General features: G+C 49.1%; 8 protein-coding genes across 8 annotated transcripts; 7 read left to right on the plus strand and 1 right to left on the minus strand.

Moving 5' to 3' along the window:
- Nucleotides 1-545: 545 nt before the first annotated feature.
- On the plus strand, nt 546-1658 carry BDW70DRAFT_165875 (alpha/beta hydrolase; the record flags this gene model as incomplete). Its single annotated transcript, XM_073741849.1, has 2 exons — nt 546-756; nt 823-1658. The coding sequence occupies exons 1-2, from the start codon at nt 705-707 to the stop codon at nt 1656-1658; spliced, it is 888 nt and encodes a 295-aa protein (XP_073591405.1). The 5' UTR covers nt 546-704.
- A 737-nt stretch (nt 1659-2395) lies between these two features.
- BDW70DRAFT_154062 (alpha/beta-hydrolase) lies at nt 2396-3896 on the plus strand (the record flags this gene model as incomplete). Its single annotated transcript, XM_073739765.1, has 4 exons — nt 2396-2587; nt 2681-2819; nt 2878-2986; nt 3050-3896. 4 exons carry the CDS (start codon nt 2396-2398, stop codon nt 3894-3896), a joined length of 1287 nt encoding a protein of 428 aa, XP_073591406.1.
- Nucleotides 3897-5190: 1294 nt separating this feature from the next.
- Nucleotides 5191-6667, plus strand: BDW70DRAFT_154063 (glycoside hydrolase superfamily; the record flags this gene model as incomplete). Its single annotated transcript, XM_073739766.1, has 6 exons — nt 5191-5262; nt 5409-5461; nt 5492-5590; nt 5639-6023; nt 6075-6380; nt 6419-6667. The coding sequence occupies 6 exons, from the start codon at nt 5191-5193 to the stop codon at nt 6665-6667; spliced, it is 1164 nt and encodes a 387-aa protein (XP_073591407.1).
- Nucleotides 6668-6791: 124 nt separating this feature from the next.
- Nucleotides 6792-8087, plus strand: BDW70DRAFT_164333 (uncharacterized protein; the record flags this gene model as incomplete). Its single annotated transcript, XM_073741455.1, has 4 exons — nt 6792-7088; nt 7156-7326; nt 7394-7925; nt 7978-8087. 4 exons carry the CDS (start codon nt 6792-6794, stop codon nt 8085-8087), a joined length of 1110 nt encoding a protein of 369 aa, XP_073591408.1.
- A 192-nt stretch (nt 8088-8279) lies between these two features.
- BDW70DRAFT_164334 (uncharacterized protein) lies at nt 8280-9606 on the plus strand (the record flags this gene model as incomplete). The annotated part of the gene is made up of 3 exons (XM_073741456.1): nt 8280-8512; nt 8572-8757; nt 9165-9606. 3 exons carry the CDS (start codon nt 8280-8282, stop codon nt 9604-9606), a joined length of 861 nt encoding a protein of 286 aa, XP_073591409.1.
- A 611-nt stretch (nt 9607-10217) lies between these two features.
- BDW70DRAFT_164336 (uncharacterized protein) lies at nt 10218-10595 on the plus strand (the record flags this gene model as incomplete). Its single annotated transcript, XM_073741457.1, has 2 exons — nt 10218-10494; nt 10552-10595. 2 exons carry the CDS (start codon nt 10218-10220, stop codon nt 10593-10595), a joined length of 321 nt encoding a protein of 106 aa, XP_073591410.1.
- Nucleotides 10596-10938: 343 nt separating this feature from the next.
- Nucleotides 10939-11519, plus strand: BDW70DRAFT_164337 (uncharacterized protein; the record flags this gene model as incomplete). The annotated part of the gene is made up of 3 exons (XM_073741458.1): nt 10939-11106; nt 11170-11311; nt 11380-11519. 3 exons carry the CDS (start codon nt 10939-10941, stop codon nt 11517-11519), a joined length of 450 nt encoding a protein of 149 aa, XP_073591411.1.
- A 2120-nt stretch (nt 11520-13639) lies between these two features.
- Nucleotides 13640-14087, minus strand: BDW70DRAFT_165881 (uncharacterized protein; the record flags this gene model as incomplete). Its single annotated transcript, XM_073741850.1, has 1 exon — nt 13640-14087. The coding sequence occupies exon 1, from the start codon at nt 13994-13996 to the stop codon at nt 13640-13642; it is 357 nt and encodes a 118-aa protein (XP_073591412.1). The 5' UTR covers nt 13997-14087.
- Between the last annotated feature and the right edge of the window lie 897 nt (nt 14088-14984).

Consider the following 14984-nt stretch of genomic DNA (forward strand, 5'->3'; position numbering starts at 1 on the left):
CAGGACAGCTAGTTGAAAACAATACTACCTACGCCCGTGACACTGTTAGGTGAGTTACTTTTTTTCTCTTCTTTCCTCTTCACATTTTCCCTGTGGTTTCTTTGTTCAGATGTGATATGCGAGTCCACTTCAAACCTCAAACATCCGAACAATGTGTATAGTACAATCCAGGAACAAATTTGTCTCCAAGAAGGATCGGTAGTGAAGAAGTCTAGGGAAGAACGGGGCTTCAGCTGAAGAACTATAGATCGTTGAGAACTGAACGGATGGGTGTGATTGGTCACAAGGATACGATAGAGAATAGATCCAGCTCTTGATGTTTGTTCGCGTCAGAACCTGTAGCCAATTAGTCATTTCCTTGGTCTGTTCTCCCTCCATCCAGACAGTGCTTGTTCTGTAGCCTAACTGCCAAAGACTCGTTTCCACCACGCCGGCACCACCCCAGTACTCGACAGGATAAGCTGGCTGGGCTGAGAGAAAAGTTGCCATTGCAAGTATAATACACTATTTACTCCACCCAGAGAGAAGATTCCGTGCTCTGAGTTGGCATCTCAGCTGTTTAGCAGTGCTGATAATTTTGAAAATAGATATATAAGGGTCGTTGTCAACCAGGCTTCACTAAATCCACTTTGTATATTTCAGCCCTGGAGTCCAACTACCTCTTTCTTTTCACTCACTAAACATAATTTCTGCATCGTCATACAATGTCCCTAAACTTGTCTGTCCGGCGAACGTTTAGAGTTCTTATGCTACATGGTGAGAAAGCATTAATCAAGCCAGAACTGATTCATAGCTGAGATTCATAGCTGACGCATTCGACAGGCTATGCCCAGTCCAGTGAAGTCTTCCGCGTGAAGGCTCGCTTAGTCGTGGAACAAGTTACTAGGAGCCTGACGCCCTTGATAGAAGACGAATATCCCGATGGCCTAGAATTTATCTTCCCTGACGCTCCGCTTCGCTTAAATGGACCTGAGGGACATGAACAAACTGGGCTCGAATACAGGGCGTGGTGGCTGAATCTGGACGACACAAGCAATTATATCGGCTTTGACCGCGCCATCATCGGAATCTCCGAGTCTCTAGACCACCGCCCTATTCACGCGGTGATAGGTTTCTCGCAGGGTGGAGCCCTAGCTGCAATGGTTGCCTCCCTTTGCGAAGCGGCGTCCAATCCTGACAGGCAAAAGTCACTCTTGGAACAGCAGGGTCAACTACTGAGTCATTCCCCGTTCCACCATATTCCCGGACAACGACCTCTTCGGTTTGTTATCTGCTTCTCTGGATTCCGGGGCACGATGAAGTACTACAGCAGTTTCTATACGCCATTACTCTCCCCTCCGTCTCTACACATTATTGGAACACTGGATACAATGATAACGGACAGACAGAGCCAGGATTTGGTTGATGCATTCAAAAGGCAAAAGATACTCTACCATGACGGCGGTCACTACATTCCGCGAGACCCGCAACTGCTGGAAAGAGTGGGGCTCTTTATTTCAAACGCTTATCACTTGCGACCGGCGCCTGACGAAGAAAAATGTATTATCCCCTGCTTGCCGTCGCAGAGCGGTGGAGTCGGGATCGGATTTGTTCGGTCGAGGGTAAAATGCCGTCAGATCTTGAGGAGGAGAAAGACGAGGATCTGCGTGTACCCTTAGTCCCCATTGAGATGAAGTCACGTGGTAGTGCAAATGGTATCTACATTGTTTCCAACCTTAGCTCTTATTTGTGTGACTCAGTATAACAGATAATTGAACACAGCTGCAAACTTGAGTAAGCTTTTCTGGAACATAAATTTATCTACCATGATTCAATACCTAGTACTAACACTCCCAGTTTGCGGATCGGTCGTTCCGAAGACACCATGGATCCCGAAATCTCTTGGAGAGTTAGTCTAGGTTTAATCGTGGGGCGTTTCTATCCAGTCAGAAAAGTCTCAGTGTTTACTAGTAGCCACTGCTGTAGTTTAGTTAGTCATCAGCAAGAACTGGTGGGGCATCAATAGCCCCTGCTGTGGCTGGCTGAAAATCAATACTAACAATGATTGGTAATGTAGAGGTTGGGAAGACTTGGACTAAGATACAAAGACTGCAAAAAATTGCACACCGCTTAATCAAACGAAAGGCAGTAGACTTGTGTGATGAAAGAAGCAACCCGAAGCGAATAGAAGTAAATAATGGTAGATTTCGGGGACAGTTTCAGCTGCAGACTTTTGCATGCTCGTTTTATCACCTGAACAGTTGTTGTCTGGAAGATTTAAGCTATATAAAAGTGGTGTTCGGATATTTCTGTACCCTTTTGATGCAGACATATTTGTACAAGTACTGGCTCACGGCCAGCTTAGAATCTCGGAACCGTGGTTGGAGGCTCAAGACTGCGTGGTAAACGTCCCGTCATGGCTTTATCTCCTCTCATTGTCACAGAACATGTTGTTGACTGCCAGCACATTCGAGAATATCCTCGAGCCACAAAGGAAGGGAATGACGTTTTGAAGCTAGCGATAAAAAGATACACCCCGAGGTCGAATCCAAATCCTCAACCAGGGGATGTCACGGTCATTGGTGCTCATGGTAGTGGGTTTCCGAAGGTTGGTCAAAGACCTCAGATCGTTAATGGGCTGCTTGTCATATAAAAGTGTTATAGGGATAGAAGAATATATTCCTGACTTATTTTACTATAGGAACTTTACGAGCCAATCTGGGAAGAAATCCTTTCTCGACTCAGTACTCAAGGTATTCGGATTCGCTCGATCTGGATTGCAGATACTGCAAACCAATCGGCAAGTGGTATATTGAATGAAGAGAATCTAGGGAATGATCGTGAGCTGGTCCTACATTCTCCCTATTGAAACGATCTCCGTTGATTGACTTCTGGTAGCATCGTGGTTTGACCATGCTCGAGATCTCCTTCATATGGTTAATATCTTCAGTGCTGATATGCCGAGGCCGATAGTCGGGATTGGGCACAGCCTCGGGGCTGGACAACTGTACGTTATCTCCAAAATAAGAAACGTGAATCAGGGGTAGATGGTAATCAACTGTCGCTGCAGAGTCCTCTTATCTTTACTACATCCGCGTCTTTTCACTTCCCTTGTCCTTATGGAACCCGTGCTTGAGAAGAATATCCACGCTGCAAAGGGGCCAATATTCGTCAAATTATCACTTGACAGAGAAGACATATGGCGTTCCCGCTCTGAAGCAGCGAAGTATTTCAAGAGATTATTCCATAAGTGGGATCCAAGGGTACTCGAACGCTGGTTAGAGCACGGCCTTAGAGACGTGCGGCCAGTTATTGATTTAACGAAAGCCGAGGGATCAGTCACTCTCACCACATCAAAGCATCAAGAGGTGGTTCAGTACCTTCGACCGAACTTCCAGAAGAAGCGACCACTCAAGTTGGATAAAGACCTGGGTGCACAAGAGCTCCATGATCCTGTCTTCTATCCGGATATAATCGGGCCCCCGCATGCAATCTACCCTTTCTATCGGTTCGAACCCATCCTTGCGTGGAGGTTTTTGAAGCACGTTCGGCCGTCCGTCCTCTATCTTTTTGGTGAAAACAGTCCAGTATCGACGCCAGAACTTCGAGCGGAAAAGTTGGAACGGACCGGGAAAGGAATTGGGGGGAGCGGCGGTTATAAGAATAATAGAGTAAAGGAAGTCATATTTCCAGGCGCTGGACATCATCTTCCCTTTGAGGCTGTGGAAGGTGTATCTGACGCAGCTTCTGGGTGGTTGAGGCAAGAGATGGTACGATGGAAAGAGGCTGAAGTGAAAATTGATATGGGCTGGCTGGAGCTTCCACGTGAAGCAAGGACTTCTATATCGCATGACTGGCATATCTACTTAGAAACATACCTTGACAGGCGTAAGTCGCAGCAAGGGTCAAAGCTATGATACATAGGGATATCTTAGAGCGTGGGAATAGACCCGACGTATAGAATTTTAAACCCTAATCTATCTAAATATTTGCAGATGTCAATTCTATGACTCTTCGTTATCTCCAATTTCAGCAGCACTAGGCCTTGCTAGATTACTTTTACCCCTGGCACCTGGTTTTACCAGTATTCTGGTATAATAATTAAGCTTGTATAACGGCGTGTACTTATTAGAGAATCTGCTCAGGGGACAACTATTGGTTGTCGGCGAACTCTCAAGTCGCTGGACTGAGGAGAATCCGAAATAAATAGTGAATTAATAGGAATGCACTTTATTCATGCAAGTGGCTGTTTTCACTAGCATGGAGTGAAGAAACCTTCTCGGCCAATAATATATATGGCTGCTCACCCGTCTGAATCACAGTATAGGAATTAGGTATGCGAAGCATTGGCAACCCAGTCCATTTTTGAACTAATAAGAAATGCTTATGCGTACTTCGTTGTCTTCACTCACTGGAGCTTAGGCGCTAAACCTGTGCATTGGTTTGTCCCATGCGGCCGAAAGCAACAGTTAAACCGGCATCAACAGCCAGCAAGTACAAGCGCAGTCTGGTCTACGATCCATGGGCTCCCACCAAACTTCTTACCAGTTCCTTTCCTCGTTTGCTTTCCCTCCGGTTGTCAGCACGCAGATATGATATCTCAGATCTTCGTCACCTTATTTTGTCTGTATAATTTACATATAACCAGTCATAAGACCTTGTAGGCTACCTGAACCATCCATTTCTCGGCTACATACTCGCTGCCCTCTCTGCTGACTGTCGGAGACTTGTCCCTGACGCTAACTCGACGCTAAGCATGGTGGCTGCTGGTGGGCTTGGTGGCGCTCGCTTAGACTCCTCCAACAGCAAGACTGGCACTAGCATCTCCGTGCCGACTTGTAACCATGATACGTGATCCGTCGTATCCGGTCCAAGCTTCAGCCCAGTGATCGGGCCTGGTGGTTGATTCTCCGGCCTCTTGAGGTCCAGACGAGATCCTCCGAGCCTCATAGCCCACCACCCCTTCTTCATTTCCGTTGCAGTGGCTTCGGAGCAGTGCGGCGCTACCGAATGGACAGGTCTCGACGAGATTGGGGCCAAATGCATCTCACTCTGATGGCGCTAAGAGGAAAACCAGATGGAGTGCGAGGGACTGGACGGACTGACCGAGGCACTAGATGCGCTTTTTTAAGCTGACGGTTATCCGGTCTCTTCTCAGTCTTTTTCCAGACCGACTGACCCGACTGCTAAGGGACTTACAACGCTTCCGTCATGCGTTGGTGGCGTGTCGTCCTGCTGCTAGTAGGATGCGTCGCCTCGGCGTTTGCTCCGAGATTCTCCCGTGTGAGCAGGGTTGCTGCAGTCAATATGGTTCATGCGGCTTTGGTGATGAATTCTGTGGGGGAATGTTGTGCCGTTCACTGCTTCTCTAAGAATAGACTTAACCATGTCCAAGATGATGCCTGGGTACCTGCAATGCTACTGCCGAGTGTGGTAAGGACTCAATCGGAAACGTTGGAAGTCCACTAGGCGTCTGCTGCAGGTTTGCCTTAACCCCCCTCGCTATCTCCAGGGCTATTCAATTGACAGTTCGTGGGGATGGATTCGGCTTTTGCGGCACAACCTCGGAATTCTGCAATGATGAATGTCAGTCTGGGTGCGAGGAGGTTGAGTAAGTCGCCCATCTCTGGAAATCGGCTCTTGCTAATCAAACGAACAGGCGACCAAGTTGCGATGCACACACAGATGTAATGAAGCCGCAGCGGCGCGTAGCCTACTACAAGATGTTCAATCTCGTAGAAAGGAATTGCGACAAATTCATCCCAGAGCACATCCCCGCGGGTGGACTCAGTCACCTGGACCTCGCCTTTGCTACAATTACTGAAGACTTTGAGATGAACGAGGCGGATGCCGATATCGTCACCAGGGCTGCTAATCTGAAGGACCGATTTGACGGGCTACGTGTCAATATCGCCATTCGTGGCTGGGCGTTTAACGATGGTAATACTGCGCACATATGGTCCGACCTCGTTGCAGACTATGGTAATACGCAGACCTTCCTTGACTCCTTGGTTGCCTACCTTAAAAAATATGGTCTCGATGGAGTAAGCCAACCTATGCCGGGTAAATCGAAAGCCAGCTAATCGTATCAATAGGTTGACCTAGGTTGGCAATACCCTGTTGCCGAGGACCGTGGCGGCGTGGATGAGAGTTATGACAACTATGTGGTCTTTGTTTCCAGGCTCCGGGAACGCTTCGACCAAGAGAATCCTGGCTGGGAAATCTCCCTCACGTTGCCTGCGAGTTATCTATATCTTCGGGGCTTCTATCTTGAGAACCTCCAGAAGCACATCACTTACTTTAACCTCATGTCATACGATTTTCACGGCCTCTGGGATCAACACAATGACTGGACTGGCCCATACTTGAAAGGCCACACTAATCTTACAGAGGCGAAACAGGTCTCGATCTCCTCTGGCGCAATGGCGTGAAACCTGAGAATGTGGTCATGGGCTTTGGCTTCTACGGCAGGTCCTTCACCAAGCTTGATGCTAATTGTTATGACCCCAACGCCGGTTGCCAGTTCTCTACATCTGGTCTTCCAGGAGACTGCTCAGATACAGCTGGAATCCTCACGTACGCAGAAATTCAATCTGGCAACGAGCCTCTCACCGACACCTACTACGACAAAGAGTCGACCAAGAAATACATGACCTATCTGTCTGACCGGTGGATCATACGATGGTGAACAGTCATTCACAGACAAGAAAGAGTTCCTCACCTCCCAATGTCTGTTGGGGCTGATGATCTGGGCTATAGATCAAGATACTCAGGATTATGATGTACTGCATGCTCTGTTCGGCGATGCGGCCATGGACGGTGCCCTCACTCGAGGTGGAAAATTGAGCGATGAGCAGAAAGAAAAGCTCTCCAACGAGTTTGCAGCCTACACCGGCCAGAACTGCTTTGTCACAGAGCTTTGCACCGACGGCAGTGAAAAGGAAAGCGGTCCGAAGCAGAAATGTCCTGCTGGAACTTCTTCCGTATCCACTGCACATGCGCCCCTGCAGATGGGTGGAACCTATGGTCTCATTGGGCAATGTGATGTAGGGTGGTATCGAGATATCTGCTGCCCCAATAATCAGATACCCAGCAACTGTGAATGGAACGTGAGTTTGTTTTTATTGTTCCGTTTACTTCTCTAGAGTGGAAACCGCGAAGCTAACAGAGGGCGAGCCTATTCGCAGTGAGATTGGCTGCTCAGGGCAGTTGGTAACAACCAATTCGAACTATCGACCGAAACCTTCGCCGACGCCTTGGGGAACAAGCAGTGTTTCCAAGGCCATCGCTCCCTATGCTGCGATTCTACGGAACTTCTCAACCAGTGCTCTTGGAGCGGCTGCCAGGGTCCCCTGTTTCCGACTCAGCCAATCGGTGAGTTAGGCACTGATGGATGCCCCGATGGCTACGAAAGCGTAGCGTCGCGTCGCTCTATGACACCGATGACGGCGCTTGGTGTTCGCTCGAATTCAACAGCAATTTACACGATCGTTTCAAAAAAGGATTGTGCTGTCCAAAGTCCAAGGGATTCAACAACTGCGAGTGGACCACGGAAGACCTCAACCCTAACGAAGCTGATGAAACTGTCCTTTTCGACAGCAGTAGAGCTTGCCTGCTGCGCCAGTGTAAGAAGACGCAAACTAAGCTGTCTGAGGCATACGAGCCTGCACCTTTGAACCCTCAGTTCAACCGAAGATGTATACATGGTGATTGTACTGTTGGAGATCAATGTTCAGCCTATCAGATCCTGGCAGAATGCGATCCGTCTTTCTACCTGTGTTGCGACCCGCCATCAGAGTACGATGAGAGTTGGCCTGTCCCGCCCTCCTGGCTCTGGGAAGACGCGTATGACGACGAAGGCGATGATGTCGCGTGGGCGTTTGCTGACAACGAGGGGAATAACAATGAGGAAACAAGCGATGAACCGGTCAAAGAAGACCCCTCGGGTAAGTAATACTCCGACCATAGGGAAGCAAGCTGGACTGATTCCGTATACAGACCAAGCATATGGCTTCTTGATGCTCGATGGTCCTCCTGAATCCATCGACAATGCTTTTGGAGATTCTTACACTGTTGCTCGCCGGAGCACCAAGATGCCAAACCGATGACGGTCTATGATCACCACCAATACAACAGTCCTCGAGTCGACGTTTGATCACGCCGAGGAGATTGTTTATGTCTACTGCAATTGCCCTAAGGGATCTTACGAGTGTGAGAAGATCTTCCACAAAGGCGCAGAGGGCACGATTATCAAGATATGAGACCTTGTTGGAGAGGGTCCATTTGCACGCGTTGTCTCCATGGAGCGAGCCCCGGAAAGCTATCAGCTACCGCACCACCACATCCGGGCTCGTGCTCTTGAAAACAATGACAACGATGTGTTCAAACTGAGATTCGACTACAACTTTCACCTGATCAAGCGCGACGACGGCCCGATAAACATGCGGATTGACTACACCAATCTGCTGCCGTACTGGGACGAAGTAACCAACTCCGATCCAGCTGTTAAAAAGAGATCCCATCTTGAGAAACTGTAAGGGACTAGTGGAAATCTCTCATTCAGGATGCTAAAAAGAGATCTACCTCAACCAGCCAGTCGGTCAGGGTAGGCTCTGGTAACACTGATATGATGGAGAGGTCGGATACTGGTGTCGAAAAACGATGGTTTGGCAAGTTCCTTGGTTCGCTGAAGAAGATGAACACCGTTGAAGCCGGGAATGATGATTTCCTCAACATGGCCTTCCAGAAGAGTTTTCTTCTCTACCGAGCTGTGAAAGGGTGAGTACTCTCTACCGCTTCAATACTACCGAATGTTCATGGCCTGATTGATATGTCTCCAGATGTACCCGCCGAAGCTTTTATGCAGAGATGAGGATGTATTTGGATGCCGATGTCCAGATGGATGCGACCTATGCATATTATCTTTCGGGAACCATTGTGGATGAAGGTGATCGACACCTACGGATATCTTGGGGTCGAACCAAGTGCCTACCTTGGGCTGCGCGTTGAAGGAAACGCCATCCTCACTTATACTTCGGAGTGGAAGAAGCTGATCGACATACTTGCTTATCCCGGTTTGAGTATCAAGAGCATCGCAACCGTCGGTCCTAGTTCTGATATTTACGGTCGGGTAAGGCGAGCACTTCCAAAAACAAATCAAGGTCAATGCTAACATCACCCCAAAGATCCGTGGCAGTGTCACTCTTAATGGCCAGGCGAAGGCTGGTGCCCGTGTCCACTTTGGCCGTGCAGAGCTATATTTCCCTCAGGGAGAAGACGGAAAAGAACGACTACGACATGATTAAGGACATCCAGTCCCAGCAGCAGCGACCAAAGGCTGGTCTTGAGCCTCAATTTTACGCATCTGCGCAGGCTTCGGCAAACCTTGCTATCGATGTGTCTCCAAATGCACGCATTGGTATTGAGGTAGGCCCGTCCGTCCTGGGCAAGGGGAATTTGGTTAATGCCCAGATCGTTGCTTTCCTGAACAGTTCTCTTGACTTCTCCGCCACCGTCACTGGATCTGTGGGAACAGACACAGATCCCGTATACAGCTACAAGTACGGCGCCTACCTCTATTACAATCTAGGTTATGGTGGCTTTGCCAACATTCTCGGTGATACCTGAAACTGGCATTACCAACCTGTCTATCTTTATAGCGTTCCGGGTATGAAGTACACCATTCACGAGAACAGCAACGTGGAATCAGATGCCACCCTGAACTCCAAGCGAAGCTTTGAGACAGTCTCGGATGACGATTCGAAATAGGCGTGTTCCATGACGATGACGACTAGGTCTGGGATGACGGTGGTCTGAAGCCATACGTCCCGCCTATCAGCCACCGGCATGGCCATTTGCATCACCACAGAGTCGCGAATCATGCCCATGAGACCTTCAATGCTACGTCGCCTGTACCCGATCCGAATGTCTTGATTTTCAAGCGAGTGGACAGTGACGGTGACGAGGAAATGGCAGATGCAGTCAATACGTCCCAGTTTGACAGCTACCAAAGCTTCTCCTGTCCACCCTCTGGTAATAATGCCCCAACCATTCCCGAACTGCGGTGTATGTGACTCCATTGCCTTTATCGTTGAGCCGCCGTACTGATGACATATGCACAGACAACTGCCCAGTCTTCAGCTCTAACCAGATCGTCACAGCAAACGGAGCCTCAAGGCTAGTTAGAGGTATCTGCGACAGCATACTAGGCTGGTTTGCCTCGGATGGCGCCAGCAGTGATGTGCCACACTCACTGGGACCCTGCCCGTCGTGACGATCGTGATGAGTATACCTGCAGTAGCTGGTCGGGCGGGACTTTCTGCACCCGACAAAACAACCAGCTTCTGACAGACCTCAACATTCCTCCGCCTAAGACTCTTGTCAGTTGCGATGAGTTCCCGTTTGGCGGAGCTGAGGAAGGTGGTGATTGGGGAGCCAAGTACGCGACGCGGAAAAGACCGCCAACGGCCAATTGCGTGCCTCAGTGGCAGCAGACTATTCAGGGAAACTGCAATGGTAAGCTAATTGCGCAAGTCTGTAGTCTCACAGGCAGCACACGACTAATAATGTTAGGCATACTGAGCACTCTCTACACCAACGTGGCGTATTTCGACTGAGACTCCTGCTCGACGACAGAGGACTGGAAGCTCTGGTCGAAACGGACACACAAAGGCCAGCACCCTGGCGAGCGATGGACACCAGGTGGACGCGAAGGTGATCCCAACGCGCCTGTGTTCGGACGCCTTGCTCACTACCCCCAGGCTCTGCCTCGCTCGGAGGATATTGATGAAACCGTGAGTACCCAGAGCATTCGTTCAAGCTATACCTCTCCAGGGTAATAACAAGGTCGCTCACATACTGACATCATCCCTTACCCTCAGCTACAACCTCAAACGCAACTTCACCTTCGCTCTAGCATACGCAACCAGTGTCAGCGACACACCAGACCAGTGAGGCAGCATGGCGCTGAACAACTTTGAGCTGGGCACTACTACTAGCACGACGGCGTCGCATGTCTTCTGCGCTGTGAACCTCTTCAACCAGCCTGATGTCTACCGCTTGCAGCTACAACGGGTAATGCTTCGACACGAGCAAGGGCCAGAACGGGATGTTGCCGAGTGTTGGTATGTGCTCCCCTCTTCAGCTTTCAAGTGGGGTTGGGCAGGATCAAGCTGACTCAATTATTGCCAGGTTTTGGAAGGCCCCCCGGGGTATTCCAGGTGCAAGGTGAACTTCGTCGGCAGTCAGTACGCCGACCATCCGACTCCCGGGAGGTGGAGTAAGCGTGATGGAGAGGAGCCTACTAATGAGCATGGAGGGTGGGAGATTGAGAGTATGTTTTCCATTATCTTTTCTTTGCTGTGAAAAATTCCACAAAAGCTTATGCTAATACATTGGCAGGCATTGAGATGGATCCAGACGAGGATATGTGGTGGCCTCTTCCTGAAGATATCGATTGGGACGCGATGCTAGGCTCGAATCTGGAAGATATGAAGCAGAGTTGGGAGGGGATTTGTGTAGCACTAAAGCCAGTCATTTAGCTTTCATTTTCTGTTTTCATGCGTTATAGCGGTATAAAATTGCTCCATGTCCTCTGGATAGGGCACCTAATGGCGAGTATATACGTAGCGGCTCCAGACCCCAGCATGCCTAACCTGCAAAGGGTCAATTAACCGAGCAAAAACCCTGAACCCGCAGATACCACCAGCACTACCCCGAAACTGAGTACGGCGGCCCCCTCACCCCTCCAGCACGATAAGCAGGCCCCAACCCACCCCTCCCAGCATAGAAGTCCTCCCTCCAAAAACCCTCCTTCCACGTCCCATCAAAATCATAGTCCCCTCCCTCATCATCCGTCCGCAACTGCCTCACCACATTCCCGCAGTCATCCAGAAAGATATGCAGTAATCCCGCGCCATCGAGCGCCTATGGCCTGTGTACAGGATAATGCGATGTGGAAAGGGCGATCATAAGGTAACATCCGCCAGGACTTTCATCGACAATGATTAAGCCCGTGCAAAATGTAAGGCTGCTGGAAGTCGACGCAAGCCTGGATGTTGGTGCTTCTTTATTTGTAATCGAAAATGCAATTTAGTACACATTCCCCCTGAACGTCGCCTAGCCAAAGCTCTTGATGAAGCTTCACAGCAATTCTGCCTGGGAGGACCACTTATCTGTCTTGCCACTTTTTGTGGTTCCCTGGCCTCTCGCGATTCGTCGCCTACCTGATAGATATATAACTACTCTCCGGTTGATAACCTCGTTGGAGGTGAGGTAATTCAAGGATGTTGGATGGAACAATACAGCTGCCTGGGAGAAAGTATTTGTGATCAGGATTTAGCGATCAAGAGATTTTAACGAGAAACTAGAGCATGAACACTGTCAAAAGCCATTCCGCCGCGACAAAGCTACACATCCCGAGAACAAAACCAAGAGTTCCCGGAATGTCAGACCTGGAGTCTATGACTGAAAGAGTATTTCAAGGGTTCCTGCAGTCGTATCTCCCACACTTTCCCTTCACTCTCTTCAACGCGAGCGGGTTTTTCCTGCGGCCAGGACAAGCTGGGGTACCGATATTCGGGAGAGATCAAATTTCACGTCTTCCGTTACCTGGTCTCCGCATTCGTGGATCTTATTCGGCGTATATTGCACAGGACCAATTTCAGGAGATTTCATCAAAGTCAACCAATGGAAATAGTTTTGAACCCCAGTGAAATCACCATGCGTTTCAGCCGCTTCAAGCATTTTGGCCTTCAACTCACGAGCCATTTCTTTTGCGGCTTTATATTGGTCATTAGACACCCAACCTATATGTCTACACCAAGAACATTTCATATTTGCTCCATCACAGTATTGGCTTTTCTCTGTTGCGTATCCACATGGATAGTGTCATGAATAATTGTGTCTGAATACTTGAGAGGAGGCACAGTGCATATCCTTTTGTCACGCTCTAAAGAATTATCTGTGATTAAACTCAGCCAGCTCTGTATAGCGCGAATCATGTCAGCCTGCAAGGTGGTTGAGTCTCCTCTCTGGGTATATCTAGCTCGAATGACTGTATAGAGGAGTTCCTCAGGCTGCCCGATGCAAGGACGACATTATTCCCCTCAATCCAGTAATCCTTGCCGACCTCGGGGGTTGGGAGGATATCGACCTCCAGCTACATGCCCCCCAAGCCGACAGTCTTATCACCACAGAGAAAGCCTGCCCGTATTATGACTCTCCGACCATACTCTACAACCAAATTAACCATTCTCGAGATCCCGACGAAAGGGTTGGTGGTGAGGGTGGTGATGCTCAGACAAGTAATTGTGACCACCTTCCCGCCAACAGCAGTCAGCAAGTGCATCCCTCCCCGCACAGCGTGAATCTCAAACCATCCTCCCTCAAGGGTGTCCATGGGAACAACCACGTTGTAAGCCTGGAAGCAGAAAGCGGAAGATACAAAAATCTGATAGCCGAGATCCCAAGCGACTTCGAGCCCGCTCTCTATTGCCTCTCAGGGAAGATCCGTTTACTGCCCTTCAATCTTACTTCATGTCTCTACCACTGGACGACCGTTTGCAATCCCTCTCTTGGCTATTTGAAGGTGCTTTATCACCGAGGACATCCTTTGGGAAATACAGTGATGTTGCACAAAGTACAAGTACTGACAGTCGGATCAGAGTTTTTCTTCGAGAGACTTGAGGGCCGAACCAACTTCGTCTTTGGTCGCATCTTGTTTTGATCTTGACTGTCCCAATGACGGCATGAGACCCACCGTGCTTGTCTCTCCATTCTCTCCAAAAGCTAGGGATCTTCCCAGCATTTGGCTGGACCTGGTACTTGTGGTAGATTGACCATTATCTTCGACATTACCGTCGTAATCGAAGCGCACGCCTTGGTTTTCGAGGTCACTTTCGGACTTCAGCCACTGGGTCTTTCCCCTCCCAACTGTTGGCTTAACCAACTTTTCCCAGACCTTAGAGCCTCGGCCTGTGATGGCTTCCATAACCTTGCTCCAAGCTCGGCGCGACATGATAAGATAAAGGATGAGGTATGATGAGGTAAATAGTCAATGTTGCTAAAGCACAGTTGGGCAACCAAACAAGCTAGGTTCCGGTACAGCATCTCGAACCTATATATACCCTCAAAAGCCCTCGAAAACGCCCCAGCGCAGTTCCCCTTGAGGGCAGCTAATCTATTCAAAATGCGCAGTATGACTGGGATGGGAGGAAAAGGTGGAAGGCTGTGATTGATTTCGTGCGGGCGGCTAGACTTGAGCCAATAGCGCCGTCAGCTTGCCTCTCTTGGTCGCTGTTTCATATCGGAAAGACCATCGAAGCAGGGGAAAGTTCTGGCGAGATAAGCCATTGCTGCCTGTGCTTTTGCAGGATCCTGCCGCCCACGGCGGCCTACAGTAGTTACAGGAAGGTCCAGCGCGTTGGTCAGTTTAAATTTGTAGCGAAATCCACGGTTGGTCAGAGGAAGATGGCACAGAATAGAGAGAACTAAGTGATTATTGCCAGAGGGAGCGAGCTCATGGACTTAGTTACAGAACAGAAAGATGGTAGATACACGTGTCATCTTTTATAGCCCCTGAATATTGGGGTATCAACTACTCCAACTCCAAGCACTTACTCCAGCTCCAAGCGCTAAGCCATATTCATAACAAAATTTGAAACGGCAAGAAATTCGATGAATCCAATTGTTTGCAACAGAAGTTGAACAGATTTCAAAGTTGTCCAGCATCTGAGAGAAAAAAGAAAAGGGGAAAAGGTACGGCGTTTTCTTGAAGCCTCAGAATGCCATTTAGGCGGAATGCGGAGTCAGATGAACTCTGCGCCAGCACAGCATTTTGAGGCCGCGATTGAGGATGAAAGCAATATGATTTATATGCAACGTGTTGTGGAATATGCTCAAAGGGGAAAGGACAGGAGGAAACTGTATCAACTACACCAACGTAGCCTACTAAGGATCGGATGCCATATGACGATTGACCATCTATCTTGTTGACGATAGATTCC

Source organism: Aspergillus foveolatus, assembly GCF_047715535.1.
Source record: "Aspergillus foveolatus strain CBS 279.81 unplaced genomic scaffold BDW70scaffold_103, whole genome shotgun sequence".
Lineage (NCBI taxonomy): Eukaryota > Fungi > Ascomycota > Eurotiomycetes > Eurotiales > Aspergillaceae > Aspergillus > Aspergillus foveolatus.